The sequence below is a fragment of the Lutra lutra genome, chromosome 13, assembly GCF_902655055.1.
Source record: "Lutra lutra chromosome 13, mLutLut1.2, whole genome shotgun sequence".
Classification (NCBI taxonomy): domain Eukaryota; kingdom Metazoa; phylum Chordata; class Mammalia; order Carnivora; family Mustelidae; genus Lutra; species Lutra lutra.
In genome coordinates this window covers 44,103,481-44,124,482 of record NC_062290.1, presented here as the reverse complement: position 1 = coordinate 44,124,482, position 21,002 = coordinate 44,103,481, and the positions used below count along the sequence as shown (strand labels likewise).

Sequence of the window (21,002 nt, the reverse complement as noted above, 5' to 3'; positions counted from 1 at the left end):
GCTGCAAATTTGTACTTGTTTATGCTATTCCATTCAGAATATTTCACAATCCATGGTAGAAGACTTTACAGCTCTCTGGTCTATATTCTTGAAAGCCCTGCTTCACAGCATACACCTATAAACCTGTGACCCCATTTACCCTTGCTCACTTCATTAGTGAACTGGAATTCCAGGAGGAATTAGCTGTGAAGCCCTCCAGGTCTCCTCAGGGTGTATATATCTTATGCTACTCAGCTGTGAAGTACCAGAGGTCTGAAGCCCAATCTTGGTCCTGTTTTTTTTTTTTTTTTTAAAGATTTTATTTATTTATTTGACAGAGAGAGATCACAAGCAGGCAGAGAGGCAGGTAGAGAGAGAGGAGGAAGCAGGCTCCCTGCTGAGCAGAGAGCCCGATGCGGGGCTCGATCCCAGGACCCTGAGATCATGACCTGAGCCGAAGGCAGCGGCTTAACCCACTGAGCCACCCAGGCGCCCCTTTGGTCCTATTTTTATCCCTAAAACATCTAAAGTTGATCTTTGCATAAAAATAAATGCATTTGATAAACGTTAGTTATATGGGTAGAGCTGATGGTTTAGGGAAAAGCAAGAGTTTCTCCTTTTCCTCTTTATTTTTTTAAGATCTTTATTTATTTATTTGACAGACAGAGATCACAAGTAGGCAGAGAGGCAGGCAGAGAGGAAGGGAAGCAGGCTTCCCGCTGAGCAGAGAGCCTGATGCGGGGCTCAATTCCAGGATCCTGGGATCATGACCTGAGCTGAAGGCCGAGGCTTTAACCCACTGAGCCACCCAGGTGCCCCTCTCCTTTTCCTCTTTATATTATAGCAGTTTTGTCACTTTAGCCAATGACTGTCAATAGTGTTTCATAACTCATTTGTTCAAATACCCAAATGCCACCAGTTGCCTTGACCTGACTTGGGGACTGGGCATGGGGATAAGGCAGGCACAGTTCTGTCCTTACAGAGGAAGACAAACAAAAGCACACACATCACACACATTTACAGTAAGTGTGGCGTGTGCCACCAGGGAAAGGCAGCAGGAATCTTGACAGGGGAACCTCACTAGTCAGGGGTCAAGGAAGGCTTTTAAATGACCTTTATGCTGCACCAGAGGGTACTAATTGCCTGCCAAGGTAGAGGGGAAAGGGCAAACTAACCCTGCAAGGAGGGTCCTTTAAGCCATGTTGAAAATTTAAAACCTAATCATAAAAGCAATGAAAAGCCATTGAAAGGTTTTATGCAAGATAATGATAATGATCAGATTTTCCTTTTAAAAACCTCATTCTGGAAGCAGGCGAGAGTGGACTAAGGGGCCTACACAGTGTAGAGCATATCTACAGATTCATGAAAATTAATCAAACTCTCTTTGGTCATCACTTCAATAGGAACTGGGTTTTAAGAATATAAAAGATATGAAAGCCACAAGATCTGAAAGCCAGAACACATCCCAGAATACTAAATTAATGCAAGATATTCATTCTCAAAGTACCTTCAAAGCATGAATTTCCACAGAGCCTATCAGCCTATTCATGTAAATCTGTTGGCTGGCACCAGGCTCTGTCCTGACCCAAGCTAGATCTCACTCATTCAGGACCAGTGTCTAGGGAAACATGTTGGTTGACACAGTTCCTGGGGTCACTGAGAGGCTCAAAGTATTTACCAAGTATGAATTTGAGAATATTCTTTCTGCTTTTCTGTACCCAAAGACTGGGTATCTCTGAGTGTTTGCTAGACTCCTGCATACCCTTGTCAAGGACACTTGGATAGTGAACAAGTGTACTGAACCAGCCACTTTGCAGAAGTGCTATAGTGAAGTGTCTGCTCTCAGCATGAGAAACTGATGGAGGGACTAAATCATATCCATCATAGACCAATCAGATACAGATCGTCCGAATTCTATAGAATAAGTCTACAAAATTTTGTTTTGTTCTGGACCCAACTTGTACACATATGTGGCCTGCCTACATATAACTGCTTCTCTGAAATGAAACTGGGATTGCCTGGGTGGTGGCCTTAATTGTTCTTTTTGGTGACAAATGTCCATTCAATTTTTAAACATCCATAAAACAAACCAACATGTTGGCAGCTAGTAAGCACATTAAACATTTTATTAAAAATGTCATTTCTGAAAATTCTTATTTCTCCCATGACCTCCTTCTGTAATCTTTTTTATTAAAATAAAATTAAGTCTCAATCCCACAATTTGTTTCCTTTCTGAATTTCTGTTGTACCCTAACTTGGATTCCAATTCTGACCTCATCCCCTCCAAGATGTGTGACTTTGGGAACGTTTCTTAAATTTTTGGACCCATGTTTCTTCCTGCAGAAAATAAGGTTAGCCCTTAGTTTTCTAAGGCTACCACAACAAATTGCCACAAACTGTGTGAGTTAATGCAACAGGAAATTTACTTTCTTATAGTTCAAGAGGCCAGAAGCTTGAAATCAAGGTGTCTGCAGGGTTGGTTCTTTCCAGAGGCTGTCTGGGAGAATCCTTTTCTTGCCTCTTCCAGCTTCTGGTGGCTCTTGGAATTCCTTGATTTGTGGCCACATCACTCCCATCTCAGCCTCCACTTCACATGGTTTTCGTCCTTATGTCTCTGTGTCTTCCTTTCTTACAAAAATACCAATCATTGCTTTAGGGCCAACACTAACTCCAGAATGAGTTCATCTCAAGATCACTAACTATTTGTATCTGTAAAGACTCTATTTCTAAATAGGGCCAGATTCTGAGATTCTGGGTGGCCTGAATTTTGAGGGGGCATACCATTCAACACACTGTAGCTATCTAAAACAGAGTTCCATTATACTCAAGAACACTGATGGTTTCCACTAAGGATGTGTTTTATGATGGATTTTTAGTCCCTTTTCCATAATTATGAATTGTTCAACTGTGTGTTATTTTTCCAATCAGAAAAATTGGTTATTTTCAGAGTTGAGACGGTGTACATAATTAGCACCACCCTAAAAATGCATTAGTGCTCAATAAATAGTCTATTTTCCCTCCTTACTCTATAATTATCTTCACCCTACAAAAATGAGTTACCAGCACAATACATGTATAAATCCCAGGAGATCAAAGAGCACTTCAAAATTCTATGCAAAGATGAAAATACAAATTTTTTGTCCTTATTCAATGATTTCTTATGGTGTGACAGGGTGAGCATCTCTCTTCAGAACCTGATCTATCACAGTTGTGATAGGAATCCTAAGAAATAAATGACTACCTAAGAGATCCTTGCATCTCTGTGGAATGAATATAAAGGTCATGAAGGTGGCTCTGATAAAAATTAGGAACTTCATTTTTGGTATTCTTTGTCTAATTTACTAATCATTTGGTTCACAATCAGCTACATTCCTAGTTCCTATACCTTACTATACTTACTTCTGTATTTTCCTTCCTTATGTAATCCCATCTCTTATGTATTTTAAAAAGAGGAAAAATCAAGAATGTTATTCCTATAAAGTTTGTTCATCTTTGAGACAGCAGCTGTGCTCTCACAGGTAAATAAAGGTTGGTTGAGAGCTCGGCCAGCAGCAGGAGGCAGTAGAGAACTAGTCAATACTTCCAATTTCACTTGTTCCTCTTACCCCACACCTTCTCCTTTTCTCACTTCTTGCTACTAGTGCTCTGTATCCAAACACACTGGGGCTGACACAGTGTAGACCACCCTCCCCAGAAACACCAAAGACACTAGACTCCCAACCTGAAACTCCCAAAGAACCTAGTCCTAAAAGTGAGCAGTTTTCTAAATATTCATACTTCTCACGTAAATACAATCAGCCTTGCCTCAAGGCTTTCTTCCATCCTTTCTATACGCTGTGTTAGGAACTGATGTCAGGAAGAGGAGTGAGGAGGTCGATGACACAGACCATTCTGCTTTGTTATACCTTGTGTCTACAGACACTCCTCAGCTCTGCCTAGTTCTCCTTTCAAGGGGTAGATCCATTATCTCTATTACAACTTCCCTCTCTGGGAGCATAGCAAATTAGCAGGAACAAATGTTAACCAGCCATATACTCAGAGAGGCATTGAAATTAAGAACAACTTTCCAAAAACTCTAGTGATGCTGTATGAACAGAAACCCTCTGTATTTCACAAGAACTTCCTATTCTTTCACACCTTCTGGAAATTACTAGATCTTATAACTATCCCAATTCTTTCTTACCATCCCTTGAAAATTTAAGTTTGATGGCTAACAGCTTGCAGCTACCCTGACATGATGTGCCATCCAAGATGTCCGTGCTATGCTATTTGTTAAATACACTAGGGTCAGACAAAATATCCCAGAATGCTCCAGTTACTTCAATGTCAGCCTTAAGAGGTTCTCCCTCCTTTTCTGTCCTTTTCTGTCCCTGAAACCTACCACCAAAGGTGCTATACAGGAAAGTCACTGAAGCTCCAGAAAGGAGGGCTGAGGAAGAAGCACACCAAAACTAAATGTCGATCGAAGAGAAACTACAAGTTACCTGGAGGGACATCCTGAAAGCATAGAGCAATCCCTTACCTGGATTGGGTTGAAGGTATTCAATTGTTTTGGTCATTATTTCCATCACAGCCCTGCTGGTGACATCCACCTTCTGAAATGAGAAAAGAGATGTTCTAAGTGACAAAAACTATTAGCTGTAGCACCCAAGTTTTGCTTGAATAACAACCACTGGTGCTAAAACAGAGCGGGGGGTGGGGGGCAGGGAGGAGCTGGAGAGGCTCCGGAAGGAAGAATCGCTTCACATTCAGCTAGGCTCCATCAAGGGTGGAAACCCTAGTTACTGAAAGAGGAACCAGGAATTTCCTAAAATCTGTTTCAAAATATACTTTACTATCTTCAGGCAAAATAAGGGGGAGATAGTTTCCTCTTCCACTATGGGCCTGAGGTGGTCTCTGAAAGTGGTTCATTTTAACTTCACCCACCCCCCACCACACACACAATCATGCAAATCAAGAGGTTCAAATCTCCATGTTCACTTTAAGAATACCCTGGAAACTGCCCAAGCCATAGAAGGTACACATACCCAAAAAGTCACCAAAATTATGTCACTTTATAGAAAATGTGCTATCCCATTGTTACCAGATGGGAGATATGTTACTGGAGATGGCAGATGTGCCCAGGCCAAACAGTAGGGCTGGACACAGGTTCCAAGCCCAATAAGATACTGAATTTTCACTGTACATGCTTAAAAATGCAGGGAATAACACTGAACTCAAGGTTCTTGATGTAGATTCTCTAGTCATTGAGCACGTCCATGTGAGCAAGACCCCTAAGGTGAATCCCAGGTTTAAAGAGCTCATAAATTAAGCCCTACATAAGCTCACTCTGCTGCCCTGAGATGATTCTTGCTGAAAAGAACTGTTCCCAAACCAGAAGAGGAGGCTGCATGTACACATGCGTGCACACACACACCTCAAGTAAAAACCAAAGGAATAAAAACATATGGCCCATGAATACATATAGCATAAAATAAACACAAGTAGAAGTTTAAAAGAGAAAGAAAAAGAAAAAGAAAAAGAACGTGGAGATCATGAATCATATTTTGCCCCAGAGGCATTTATGGGTTGTCTGCAGTGGGCCAGGCATGGTGGCAGGTTTCAGGGACAGAAAAAAAGAAATATGCAACATCAACTCTGTTTATGGATGGAAAGTTTTAACTTCTCAGAATATCCTAAGTATATAAAATTCTTAAGCAAACGCTTCTCTTCTTTTTTTAAGATTTTATTTATTTATTTGACAGACAGAGATCACAAGCAGGCAGAGAGGCAGGCAGTAGAGAGGAGGAAGCAGGCTCCCCGCAGAGCAGAGAGCCCAATGCGGAGCTCCATCCCAGGACCCCGAGATCATGACCTGAGCCAAAGGCAGAGGCTTTAACCCACTGAGCCACCCAGGCGCCCCTTAAACAAACACTTCTAATCAATCTTTAAACTTTTGGTTAATTCCAAGTAAAAATCTCAATCTTCAAGTCCATCTCTGCAAAATTTTGAACAGTCAGCATTTGTGTTCAGCAAGCCAACATGCCCTCTCTCTTTCAGGCCCTCCTCCCTAATGGAGAGTGTAATAGCCCACTGTACATTCTCTAATAAAATCCTTTCCATATCCACATGTGTGGCCCACTCACTCACTCCACTTGACAGGGTATCTAACTAATAAAAACAAATACATCCTCCTACCCAAGGTATGTGATGGGATATATGATATAGATATGAGTAAAAGAAATCACTGACGGTAGAATTTCAGCTCTCAAGTCCATGGGGGCTTCATTGTTTTGTTTTAACTGGAGTTCAAGGGCTCCTCCCTCAATTCTAAGAAATTTTTTAGAAACGTACTGCACCTACATATAAAATCAGCCTTTTATGGATGGGATAAGTGTCTTTCACAATCAGAAACAAAACCAAATTCCATCAACATATTTTTTTTAAGGATTTTATTTATTTATTTGACAGAAATCACAAGGAGGCAGAGAGAGGAGGAAGCAGTCTCCCTGCCGAGCAGAGAGCCTGATGCGGGGCTCAATCCCAGGACCCTGGGATCATGACCCGAGCCGAAGGCAGAGGCTTTAACCCACTGAGCCACCCAGACGCACCCCCCATCAGCATATTTTATTGTTCAGTTTGGTTTTTCAATACTTAATAATATCCCATTTCATGGCAGTCATATTTTTGTGTAAGGAGTTTCTTCTTACTGCAATTAACAAAAGAAACCACTTTTCTCACGTGTTCATCATGGTATAAAATTACCTTAAGAAGCACTCCTATTCAAGAGGTGCTAGCCTACATAAGAACCCTGTACCAGGTCCTTCTGGTTGACCTGAGTTTGTGGGAGGCCTTAGATTTGAGCATGTACCAAGTCATGTTTAGTACAGAAGTGAACAAGGGTTCCCTGGAGTTGTGCAGTACAGGACTTGTATGGCCATAAGTGGAGGTACTGGCAGTATTAGCAGAATACCGACCATGCACTACACACTCATGGAAGTCATGGAAGTGAATAAAAGGTTGTGTGTACAACAAACATGCTGAAAGTCCACGTTACATGCATGATAGGAGGGAGACATAGATCTCCTTAAGACTATATGATAGGGATGAAGGAACTGGAGGTCAAATGTGTATCCAACAGTCCTATGTGGCTGTGATGGGAAGAAACCATCCCAAAGTTCAAGGTTTCTAAGAGAGTGAGCCAGAGGAGGAACTGAACTGTCCACTGGCCCTGTGATATTCCAAAGTCATCCGCTACTAGGCTGTTAACTAATTTCTAACTTTCTCCCACTCCAACCCTCTGTAATAATTACTCCCACCACCACCATAAAGTTTTTTCTGTTTGTCAAAAGTCATTCTAATGGGTTTTAAATATCTGAACTCATTTAATCATCAGAAACCCTGTAAAATAGATATACAGAGGTTAAGCAACTCACCTGATTCTGGCTCCAGTGTCTGTGTTCTGAACTATTACCCTGTAACTTCTTGAAAGCATAAGCTCCTCATAGAAAGATGGGCAAAAAGGGACACCTCCCAAATGAAGACAGAGTCCAAGTTAGAGCTGCAAGGCTCTTTGTGACATCTTTCAGTTGGGGCTGGGGATCTGGCAGTGGCCAACACAGGACCAGGGCGAAAACACATCCCATCCCATCTTCTGGGTATTTTTTCTTAAAGTCTTCAAAATCTGTGGAAAGTTTATCCACAAGGACTATTCTACTCTGGGAATTTTGGGCCTCCACAAAAGGGAGACTCCTACATTGAGTTGTTTGACCACATGCCCTCAGTTACACGGACTTCTCTACAGAGGCTGGGTTCTAGAAGCATGTATTTGGAGTGGTACACAGAGGGGTCAGCAGGGAAGAAATGAAAAATGGTTCTCATTTGGGGCATGGAACCCCCTCTCCCTTCTGGGCTCCTCAAATAGAGAGCTCAACTACTTGGGCTCTATTAATACAAGCCACTAGTTTGGCTAAAGCCAGTGGTCTCAGGGAAGGGCACTGAGACAACAGAGATGCCAATATTAGAGCATGAAGTCTGTTTTCCGGGTGGGATTCAATCTTCCAAGGGTAGTAGGAATAAAAGCTATTCAGTGTCTTCTGTGGTTTGACCAAAATCTTCCAGGAAGGAGCCCATACCACCCTCAGATCTTTATAGACTTTGTGTCCAAAGAAGCAAACTCCTTGGACACTTTTAGTTACCTAAGCGAGACATCACCATAAAACCAGCTCTAGCCAAACCTTTTTGATCAGAGTGTTAAATAAAATTCACTTGAAATCCACTTCTGAAAACAGCTTCATCCAATATAATCATTTGTGTATTGTGTTATCAAGACGTACCTCAAACAGGGAATAGGCGATTAACAAATTCATCCACAGGAATCTTGCTCTTGATTTTACGGTGACAGATAGCACTTAATAAAGAACATAATAGAGACCACCCAGTGTTACATCTAATCCAAAGCCTTCATGTTTTGGATGTACAAGTTTGAACCTAGAGAAGGCAAATGAACTGTCTGGTGTCACACATCCACTATGGCTATGAGGGGAAGAAAAGTAGTTCAAAGGCCGTGGGTCAGAGATTTTCTAAGAAAGATCACTGAAGGAACTAAACAGTTCAAGGGCCAACTGCAGGTGGGAGGCTGACCAGATTCTAACTTCTCTCCATCTCTGTCCTTCGTAATAATGTCTAGGAGTCTTTTTGCTAAACTATACTGTGTCAGTCATGGACAGGCTGAGGGCTATTACCCTGTGAGTACCCTGAGTGTGCCTCAGTAGGTACTTGTCAGGAAGCTATTTATATACTTAAACTGGCAATGTCCAAGCACATATTCTCTTATTAATAGGTCTGATATAATTAATATGAACAAAGACTTCAACTTAAATAATTTATCCTAACTTGCAAGAGTTCATTCCCATTTGAGAACAGCAGTTAGGCTCTGAACTTAAAACATTCAGGTCATGATTTCCTCAATGCCCAAATTTTCCCATTACTTGAAAATAAATTTTGATGCATCCTAAATCACAACTCCCATTTCTGTGAGCTGCTGAGATGCCATTTCTGTAACTAGCCTTGTCTGGACAGGTGTAGGGTGCCACTGGCAAAGGCTGTTTAGAGGTGAAACTGTAAATATATATATAAATAGGTATTTTTTTAAGGACATAAAAATTCAATGTAAGTTTTTTTTTTGTTTTTTGTTTTTTGTTTTTTTTTTTTCCTGAAGGTAAAAGCATAGACCTATCTCCTTCTGGTCTTTTTTCAGTTTTCTCAACACCAGGATTTTAGCAACTGTCATACTTTGGAGTCAGGAGGTTCTTCCTCCACTCTCCAGTCTTGTGATCTGAACTTTGAGTAGAGAGAAAAGTAGCCCTCTTAACCCGGTCTACTCACTAGACCATTTTTCCTCAAGAATTGGGGCCATTAGGCCAAATCTGGGCCACTAGTTGTTTTTATATTTTAAAAATAGTTGGAAAAATTCAAATTAAAACTCCTATTTCATTGCATATAGTAATTACAGGAGATTCAAATTTCTGTGTCTTCTGATTGGAACACAGTGATGCTCCTTCCTTTCAGGTCATCAGTAGTTGCTGTTCCTCTTCAGCAGGAGTGAGAAGTTACAGCAGAGGCCCTCTGATCCTCAAAGCCTACTATGCTTACGGAAAGAGTCTGCCAATCCCATATTGGTAAAAAAATAAAGCCTTTTATTTTTTAAATAAATAAATAAATAAATAAATAATTTATATTATTATATATAATATAACATATATTATATATAATATATATAATATATAATAATAAAAATAAATAAATAAATAAATAAATAAATAAATAAATAAATAAATAATAAAGGCTTTATTTTTTACCAATATGTGTCACACTGAACCTATGGATGCTGATCATTTCACCAGCTGCTTCAGCCTCTAGAGACAAGACACAAGAGAACCCAAAGGCACTGGAATGGCTAGAATGGAGCTTTTGTTCTGAGACATCTGAATATTATCTTTTCCATGAATGGAAAAGTAGTCATTGCATCCTGAACCCAGGTGACAACACACATGAACTACACAGCATTCTTTGTGGGGCACCAAGAGGATTAAAGGTAGGACTTTCTACCAGCATATACCTCATCATCCCAGATTCTGTCACAGGGATGCAGTAGCAGAGTTTAAGGAAAAAATAGGTGTCTGAAAATTGAGGACAGTTTTTGGGTTTGGTGGTGAATGATAAATAGATGAATTAAACATCCACTTGGATATGGGGTAACTCAGAGTGGTCTCACAAAAAGAAATGTTAATGTGTCTATGAAACATTAAAATCTTTTCAAATTCTTCATTTTTCCATAACTGAAGAAAATGAACCTATTAAAAATGTACACACATCCACTTGAAGTAATGAGAACCTTGAATGAGACACCTAATTAAGCAAGTCACAGAGACATAGTGAAACAGCTCCCTGGGAAAGTTTGTCTGGCAGTAAGATATACACTGGCCCAATAAGGATGTTTTAATAGTTCCCTACTGACTTGGAAGAATTAATGTACCCGTTCCCAAATTGCTCTGTGTATAGCAGTTATTTGGTATTCAGAAAGCCTGATTAATAGTGTGTTGAAAAATAAAAATAAACAAGGCATTAGGCCGAAATTTCCCCAGTGCATTTTTTTTTTTTTTTTTTTTTTTTTTGCTAATCTTCTTAGGCATTACCTTTAATGGATATTAGCATGGAAGTGATGGAAGTGTATTGTAAACACATCACTGAGAGGAAACTTGACTTCCCCTGAATTTCAGGATCAGTAGAAAGGTGTCTTTAAAGCTCATCTTGTCTGGGGCTCTCACCCACCTTACAAATCTATGCCAGTGAGTGAGGGTCTTAGTACAGTCAATCCCACCTTCTGTTTCATCACCTAATCCATGAAGACATGTCTGGGCATGCCAGACACCCACAGGTGCACTCAGATAGGTGGTACTCTGAGCCTGCTGTCTGGGACTTTCTACCTTTCTCCTTTATTTGAGATAAACCACCAGAGTTCAACGAAGTGGTATTATTAAAAATATGATATTATTAGTAACAAATTACTTGCCACAAAACTCAAAAAAGATGATGACTGGTGTGTCTCACACCACTGTCACACTGTGGTTTTAGACACTGTTTAAACATGGGCAGTGATAGGGAATTCAGTTATAGCTATGGCTTTTTTTTTTAAAGCAGCTCTGACAGTCAAAAATTCTTTCTTACACTGAGCCTAACTCTCTGTCTCTAGAGTTTCTACTCATTAATTCTATTTTTACCACTTGGAGCTGGATAGAAAGATGCACCCAATGATTAGTTAAATGTATGAAGATAATGACCATGGACATTCTCCTATCAGCATTTTCCCCACAGCCCACTCTGCAAATAACCCACTCTTCCTCACTCTCATATGGAATGGCATTCTTCCCATTCTTTCCCAACATCTTGCATACATATCTTAAAACTTGAGGCTACCCTTCAGAAGAATTCTATTCTCGCTGAAATGGTACATAGCCACATTTCCAACCCTAGGACCTCTTCCGGCTTCAACAAAAGGGATTTCCCAGGATACTTTTCAGGCTGCAAAAAGAGGTACTATACCCCATGATTTGGACTTCTGTATTACCCACACATGCAGAGGGAAAAGAATATTGCAGGCTTTAGCTCAGATATCCTCTTCCCTAGAAAGCTTCCACCTGTCTTTCTTCCATGAAATCAACCTATCTTTCATGGAAATCCTCCACAGGGCACCAAACACCATGTCCTGTAAGCCACGTGATTTATGTGCCCATTTCTTCCATCAAAACTGGAAACCCCTTGAAGGCAGGCCCTGTGACTTAATCATCTTCACATTCCTGCTATCCAGCATAACAATTTTCACATGGAGGACACATTTACAGATATCCCACGTGAATGAATACAATCACACACACATGCACATGGCCACACACACACACAGAACTGCAGCAACAGATGGAAATTTGAGAAGAAGTTAGAGATCCCTCAAATTCTAGAACTTCCTCTTGACAAAAAATCTGTAGTTTCTCAATAAACCTTACACAATATCTACACCACAGTAAGAAATTTAGTCTGTACTTAACAAATCTTGTAAGCCACAGATACCATTTAAAACTAACATAAAAAATTCTATGCAAAGCACTTAAGAGGAAGAAAGAAATGGCTAGGGGCAGGGCTCCTGCAGAGACAACAGAGCTGCAGGATTCTACCCAGTCAGCTCTGGGAGCTGTGAGGGCTAAAAGACACATGTGGGATTTTACTGCATCTCTGCAGGAGAGGCACTGGGGTGGCTGATTAGAGAAACAACCTCTAGGAATACCCAATTCTCTCTCCCAGTAGTGCTGCTTGATGCAAACCTCTAATTTACTTCATTTTGTTGTCTAATTGCACCTCTAAGAACACAACTGAACAAAAAGGTCTCTCTACACCAAATGCTTGATGATCAGAAAACCGACTGTGGATAGGTGATTTTTTTGTAGGCTTGGGAACATTGAGCTAAAATGTTTTTGTGAGTAATCAACAAATTAACAGGACAGAAAAGATTTTGTATTCCAAATCCAAGACACAGCCTTTCCAATTACTACAAAAATCTTTACCTTTAATGCAAATTCAGCATGGGTATAGACTGTAAAATTTGCACAGAGGCACAGATAAGACAAAAAAGATGTGTATACTGAAATGAAATAAAAGAATCTCCACACTGTTCTGAAACGTAGATCTCTCAATTTACTACGTATAAACCCAAATACAAAACCATAGGTGTGTTCCTTAATGAGCAGAAGTTTGGCTTTTTTTTTTAATTCCAAGAATTTATTTTTTGAAACAAAAACTCCAGAAGTCAATTATTTTCTAGGAAACAGGAGAAGTAAATCTTACCGTCAGAACCAGAGGAAAACTTTTGGATCTTAAGCTGAAGTAAAACATTTAAAAGATCCTCTTTCAATTAGTTTGCAAGACTGTCACGGATTCAAAGGTTTAATAAGTTGCTCAGTGATAAATTCTACTCCATTCTCTTAATTTTCTATTCTTTTTAGTTTCCTCTAAAAAATGGAAAATTTGGGGCATCTGGGTGGCTCAGTCGTTAAGTGTCTGCCTTTGGTTCAGGTCAGGATCCCAGGGTCCTGGGATCGAACCCTGCATCAGGCTCCCTGCTCAGTGGGAAGCCTGCTTCTCGCTCTCCCATTCCCCCTGTTTGTGTTTCATCTCTCACTGTGTCTTTCTCTGTCAAATAAATAAATAAAATCTTTTAAAAAAATGGAAAAACTGTCTTCACTTAGTCAGTGAGCTACCTACCTTATTATCTATAGTCCTGGCAGATGTTGAAAGCTGAACTCAAATTCTGACTTCTTGTTCTAAATTCCTAAATGCCTGACTAATCTGTCATTAACAACATGGCAGTGGGGAGACATGCTATAAATTCCTTCCTTAGGGAAGAGGGAGGATTCAAAGGCTAAGGGGATCAAGAAATAATGGGTGGAGACAGAGGTTGGTGCAAATTAGCAGACCCACAAGCTGCTCCTTATGAGGCGTGAGGAATTCAAATATTACAGGGAGCGGAGGAGGCAAGTCACTCTAAGCAAGTGAGTCAGTGTCTGATGTCAGATGCTGCAGAAGATGGATGGGTAAAATACCATTTCCAGAACTATGAAGAGCAGAGGCTACTAGCTTTGGTTAAAGATCAGGTGGTACTTAGAACCGTCCAGAGATGAGAAATAAGGAGCAATGCAGACTTTAATAACCCCACTGGGGGCAAACAGCTGTCAGGCATTAGGTGTAAGAAGCTGGCTTCCCAGACTTTTGGTTGGACTCTTGTATTAAATCTCCTCTCTCATGGGTACCTATGCTCTCAGGGAGGTCCACGTCAAGAACTTAGCCCAGATGACCAATTAGGTAAAAACTACACAGCCTCATTTCACAAGACCTGCGTCCCTTGGTGACTCTTTTTTTTCCCCCAGGAACTCAAATGTGACCCGTACTTTCTTGATGTTTCTTCTACCAGAAACATATGTAGTAACTCTCTAGTAACTCTTACTCACCCTCCACATCATCTTTAGAATAGCAGGAAGGCTTTCTGTAATCACCCTGTATGAGTGTGCTTCCTCTGTTTCAAGCTTCTCCAGCACCATATTTTGTTACACTAGCCACACTGGTCAGCATTTGCCCAAAGTCGCCTTCCCCTCTAGACTCTGAACTTGAGGCAGTCAGGAACATTGTTTATCAGTTCACTACTGTATCCTACATGCTTGGCTTATAGGAGGCACAAAACAAGAATTTGTTGAATTCATCAATGAACTCCAAAGAGGGGGGAAAAAAAACTGAAAAAGACAAGGCACAAAGTACCTAGGAATTTTCTTTGGCTCTTCACACAAACATCTGAACATTGCCCAATCATTCCCCAAGCCAGGCAATGATCAAGACTCTCCCCAGACACTTGGGACACTATTCCCTGCCTTCCCTGATTTCCTTCCCACCTCAACCCCGATTCAAACACAACTTCATGTTATCCCTGTTTGGGAAAGTAATGATAAAATCCACCAGGAAATTATGTTATGATATTTCTCCTTTGCAGAGGCTTTGTTCTCAGGGTAGTGCAAAGAGAAGACTGGATACTTTGCATCTTCTTTTTAAAAATAGACACTAAAAGGAGAGTATCTTTTAAAATAACAAAATGCATTTTTAGGTACCAGAGGAGAGGAGTTTCCCCTTCCCGTCTCAGTATGTTAGACAACTACACATCAAAGGGAGCTCTGAGTGGGGAAAACTTACCCGCTCCATTTCTTTGAAGTCATCATCTAGCTTGGTTCCTTCAGCTCCTCCGACCTTCTCACTCACTTTCTAAAGAAAACAAACAAAAAGGAGAATAATAAAGTTTCTTTTTAAAATTTGGTTAGAAGTTTCAAGCCCTTTTAGAAACATCATCTAATATAATCTCACAACCATTCTCCGACATAGGTGGGCAGTTCCATTTTCATAGGAGGAAACTGTGGCTCAGGTTTAAACAACCTGCCAAAGACCAAGCACTCAGTAGGTATTGAAGCAAGAGTCGGAACTTATTTCTTCTGTTTTCAACCCCAGTGGTCTTTATTATGTGCATCATTATATAACTACCTAATCACTAATAGTTTACTTTTAAAAGTTCTGAAGGACAACAGCATCATATAATTATTATTTCCCTCTGATAAGGGATCTGAAGGTATGAAATTGCTAATTCTTCAATCTATTTCTCAATCGGCTATTGAACAGATAATCACAAGCATCCATCAAGCTGGTAAGGAAAAAATTGGCCCAGCTGATCCTCAGATAAAAGGACTTGATTAGCAATCTTATAAAGTGTCCTGTAGCTGTCCATATCCTTATAAACATGAGATAAACCATATGGAAAGAAGTTGAGGGTATTACTTTGCTACCCAATCATTCCCATTATGATCTATTTTATATTCATCAATTCACATATGCAAATGATCATTTTCCACATGTAGAATTTATGTTCATTAAAAAGTTAAATGTCCTATTCTATTCTGAAATAAAGATTTAAATTAAATCTAATAAAAATGTATGAATTGATCACAAGAAAAATACCTTGGTTTCATCAAAGGCAGGGATATTAAATGCTAATGACATGAGATTTTCTCTTAAAATACACTAATTATAAAGGTAGTTAGATGCTTTTCACTAAGATGTCACAGTATTAGATAAAGTTATCACACACATATTGAAGTATGATTTTTCATTTCCTTTAATAACCACTGGATTGAAGGACTCTGCAGGGAAGGCTACCACCAAGTCCAGACCTGCAGCAATCTCAGTAACAACATGGGTCATCCCAGTAAGTTCATTCTATCTCCTTCTAAAGGAGTCCTTGGAGACATGGCTCTGTCTCCTGGCAATGGGAGCTCTGATATTCTCTTGTTGGGGGCTTTCATGTATTCCTTACCCTCTCTCACTCTCTCCACTCCTGCTTTCGGCCATCAGGAAAAACTTCAAAGGAGACCACTACTGGAAAAACTGAGAGTATGAATTCTATCATCACTTTGGCTCTGTGTACCAGAAGCCACCCATTTCACCCCAGCAGCAGTAACAGAAGAAATGTGCTGTGATGAAAGACCACAGCAGAGATAGACTCCTCTACTCTTCGCCAGATGCACAGAGTGGTTATGAAAATTAAATAGTATAGTATAAGAACCCATGCTTGAACCCATAAGATAAGCAGTAAATCCTAGTTTCCTTCTCTTACCAATAGAGGATATACCTGCTTATAGTATCCTGGTTTCCCTATCAGTTCTCTTTTTTTAACTGTTGTGTCAAATCTTGAGAAGAATCTAGCAATTTTCATTAATATAATAAAACCCTGGGTACATAAAGGTCAATTATTAAAAGTGTAACACTAATAAAAAACAGTATTAACATCTTTCATTTGTATAGCTGACACATTTTTCTTGCAATTTATCATTTAATATCTGTATCACAAGAACTATATAGAGCACTTATTATTCCCAAGTTGCAGATGTGAAAACTGAGGGTTGCAAAAGTTAAACTGCCTGTCCAAGTTAGTGATATTTAGCTAGGATGAGGCGGAATGAAGACCTGGATGCAGTTTTTCAAAGCTAAACCCTGCCCTTCTTTGCAGCTCTAGGCTAGCTGCGGGGGATGGGTGTGGGGGGAGCTGTCCGTGGTGCTGGCCTTCTCTGCCTGAAGTTCCGTTAGAGTCTCTGCCTTAATCCTTCATCCTTCACATCAGCCCTCTCACTTAACCTGTGTCCTGAATGATGTTAGTTATCAACTATTTCAGCAGTCTGTACAGATTCAGGATTTGCCTGGCATCAGTAGCACCTACTGTAAAGCCTGACTATAATATGGAACAGAAGTCAGCTTCTTTGTCTATTTCTTAAAGATTTTTACCAAACCAGAAATGAGGGTAAGGAAGCCTCTGGAATTCAATTTAGAATCTCCTAGTGGGATCCAAGTGCCAGTGACTTGACCTGCATATTTTGGATTAAGTTATAAAAAATCAGAAACAGAAGGAGCCTTATAGGTTATTAATATCAACTTCTGCTATCGCCAAACAAATTTTTATGTGATTTTTACAGATTCAATGCCTTTCATTTTGCTCAGCTGATGACAGTTCCAGCTCATATCTCAGCCTCTTTTGTGTCATATCATTCTTGAAATACGTGGTTTTCATTTAAATTTGGACTGGGAAACTCTAACATAGTGAGTCTTACAAAATCAAGAAATATTTACTACACAACTTCCAATCAACTCTCTCTCAGTTCTACCTGACTGTCTCCAATGTCAGGGAACCTGCTATTTTCCAACATCCCATTTTGGTAAAAAATAGACCCTCCTATGATCTATGAAGAAGACATTTAATTTTTATTTACAAAATTATCATCAAAAATAGATGAGTAATGTTTCCATTTATAGTAATATTAGAGAATCCCGGTAACCTTGCATTAACTACATTTTGATCATTTCTGGGGAATAAAATGTGGTCCTCATCAAAAGCACAAAGCCTGTACCACACTTTCAATCCCAAATTGTTCAACTGGGAATGATTTTAATTTCCCCCATTTTTGTACTTAAAAACAGGATAACATCATAATAGCTGGCTCACTATATCAAACAGAATACCAAATGGAATCACAATGGCCATTAGTAATTCAGAACTAGCCTATAACTCACACCAAGGCCAACATATTAGTCTACTGGCTTTACATATTTGGTTTAGGTTATTTAGTGTGGGTGGGTGGATGTGGGGGGGGGAGGTTTAAAAAAAAAGAGAAAGTTTGAGAGATAATAGGCTCTTTCTCTTTTCTACAAGACTTGACCTTTGAGCTGCTCTGAGAGAAACAGTTCACCAAACATATTAATGAGGCTAACAGTTAGATACTGGTACTGATTTTATTGGTTGGCTGATATAAAAATTTCTTATCTAATTAGATTCTTGGGAAAAAACAATATTCAAAATGACATCTACATTGTTCTTGGGGCTATTATTTTTTCAGGTCATAAAAGATCTAAATATATCAAGACATTGAATTAAACAGTGGGCTACGTAACACTGACTCATTCCTTAGGAATACAGCAAATATTTTTCCCTCCTAATCTTTAAATGTCATTACTAAAACTTCTATCTTTTTATGAATAAGGGTCAAGGTGAGGAATATAGGCTCCCTGATTCTATCTGGCCAAAAATGAGTTTTGTTTTCCTTACTTAATACCAATTATTTAAGAATAGTTTTGCCCTACTATTTTCCAGTGAGATAGTTCCTAAAACCAAGATTTCATAGTATTGAATATTTTCAGATGCTGTGCCACTTGAGAAAACGGTCACCTATATATTTTTAATTGATCACCTATTTACATGAACATCAGCAAAAGGTATTTGAATTACATGAAACAGTACAAATAAGCCAATATACTCCCTGTACCACCCAAACTGAAACAAAAAATCCAAAAAAAAACCCAAAAAACAACTCTGTTCAAAACTCTGATTATACACACTTAACTCAATATTGAGAGCTTTTGCTTCTAATCGTATCTACTATTATACTCTACATATACTCTGTATTCCAATCAAACCAACAATTTCTCCTTCTTCTATCTTACTCTTCATTGTATTCCTCACAACAGGTACTTGGTTAAGATTTGTGGAACTGAACTACAATGTCCTTCTGTAAATATTAATGTTAGGTTGATGAGAGAAAACACAAAGTGGGGCAAATAAGACTGATCACCTCACTATAGGAATGTCTTTCAAAAGGAACAACTTTCCAAAAAAGAAAAAAAAATAAGACAATCAAATCATGTTTTAAATTAAAAGTCTTTTTTCTGAGTCTGTAGTAGCATTGTCTTATGCTGTTTTTCTCCATACACCAAATAAGAAAAACATCAAAAGGAACCAGTAACAAAAGACAGCTTAAATAAATGACCACTGTTCAAAGCCCAGAGGATGCCGCACTGCTTTCCAAAAATGACTCATCCTCCCCCGCATTAACTGGCATCTCTGGGAAAAAGACACTACCCCCTCTAGTTCCAGCTCTGATTTTTCCCTGCATTGCATTTCATTTACTGAACAGTGGAGACCAAACTACCATGTTTCCGACTGCCTTTAGAGAGGTCTCCTTGAAAATCACATCAGTGAAATTGAGTAGACTTGTTATGAAATTCATTCATGCAAAGTGGTTTACCTCCTACTTCTCTGTTTTTTGTTTAGCTCTATCTCTTATTATACATCATACAAAGCTAGGTTTCTTCACCATCCACCAAAATGTTCTGGTGTTTATTCCCACTGTCTTATACTTGGACCTCTTTCCTTTTTCTATTTTTTCACTCCTACTGATTATCTAACATGCTTACCCAGATCTCACCTTCTAGATCATCCTGACTGATCCCCCCCCCCCAGCTGGAAGTTATTAGACTTCATTTGAATTCTTAGTGCATCATCTGTTGGATTACCTGGAGCTAGCCACTTCATGAATAAAATTGCTGAGATCTTTGCTCCTCTGAATTTTAAGATGCTAAGGCAGGAATCATATCTCATGTGTCTTTGTTTAAAAATGTCTAAGGCTGGGCGCCTGGGTGGCTCAGTGGGTTAAGCCGCTGCCTTCAGCTCAGGTCATGATCTTGGGGTCCTGGGATCGAGTCCCGCATCGGGCTCTCTGCTCAGCGGGGAGCCTGCTTCACTCTCTCTCTCTCTCTCTCTGCCTGCCTCTCTGTCTACTTGTGATCTCTCTCTGTCAAATAAACAAATAAAATCTTTAAAAAAAAATGTCTAAGGCTGTAGTACCTAACAAAGTAGACATTCAATTATCAGTCAAAAAAATGATCTCAATGAATTATTCTAAGGCCAAAAATCATACACAAATTAAAGGAAGACCCTTAACTATGGGTTAGCACTTGTTTTGTATCTCCTTTCCCAGAGTTTAATCTTTCCTCTAAAGTGTAATACTTTTTGCTCTATCAGTAACAGGCAAAAATTTAGAAAATTCAATGATCTATGATGTATATTTTATTTATAGCCAAGATTAAAGAAATTTCTCTTTCATTATAACCATTCAACATTTACCCACCAAATTCCTTTTAGGACAATTATAATTAGTATTAATAATATATATTCTTCTCATTAATCCTGACTCTAAGTATATATGTATTTTAGTTTACATGCATTATCACATATGTGTGTATAAACACACAGATTGGCAAACATGTTGATGTTTGTTTATATGTATATGTGTATCATGTGTATATGATACATACATATGTATGTGTGTATACATACACACACACACACACACACACATGACCCCACACATGAGAGAAAGTAAATATAATGCGTTTTCCAAGTGTTTTTTAAAAAAATCAAAAAATAATTCATGAAGTGCTGCACTGTGTTTACTTGTATTAAATTAGAATTACTTTAATATTCCATAAGTTGATCATACCCAGTTTGTTCAAAGCAGAAAGAAGAACAGTATTCACACTATCCTGCCCATCTGCACTATGGAACAGCACACAAAATTTAATATACGTAACATGAAATCTCATTGACAAGTAAGTCAATGAGAGCCATATGAATTAAGATTTTAGAACAAATTGGATTTAGAGTCAAAAGACATGAATTTGGTCCTGGCAATGACACCCAACAGCTGTGTGAAAGAGAAGATGTATAACTTCTTAGTGCCTCAATTTCTTCACTTAAGAAATGAAAAACAGTAACATCGAACACTGGATTTTTTAAAGAATTAAATTGGAATGTACATATAAAGAGCACATTATAAACTATCAAAAATCATTATTAAAATAAGGGTTTCTTATGTCCTAACAAGTGATCTTATACACATGAAAGTCAGAATTTTAAGTTGGTTTCTTATATTTGGCCAAAAAAAATGCTAAGTAATTTAAATGCATTAAAGAACAACATTACTTAATGCACAAGTTCTTTAAAAAGAAGTTATGATAACTACCTCTGTGAAACACAGCACTGTTTTCCCAGTACTTGTAGAAAGGCATCATTTATGATA

General features: G+C 38.9%; 1 protein-coding gene across 1 annotated transcript in view; it reads right to left on the bottom strand.

Moving 5' to 3' along the window:
• SH3GL2 (SH3 domain containing GRB2 like 2, endophilin A1) overlaps positions 1-21,002 on the bottom strand; it is a 220,498-nt gene that overhangs the window by 37,872 nt on the left and 161,624 nt on the right. The window contains 2 exon segments of the mRNA XM_047700952.1: positions 4,502-4,574; positions 14,746-14,814. Coding sequence (XP_047556908.1) covers positions 4,502-4,574; positions 14,746-14,814 — 142 coding nt within the window.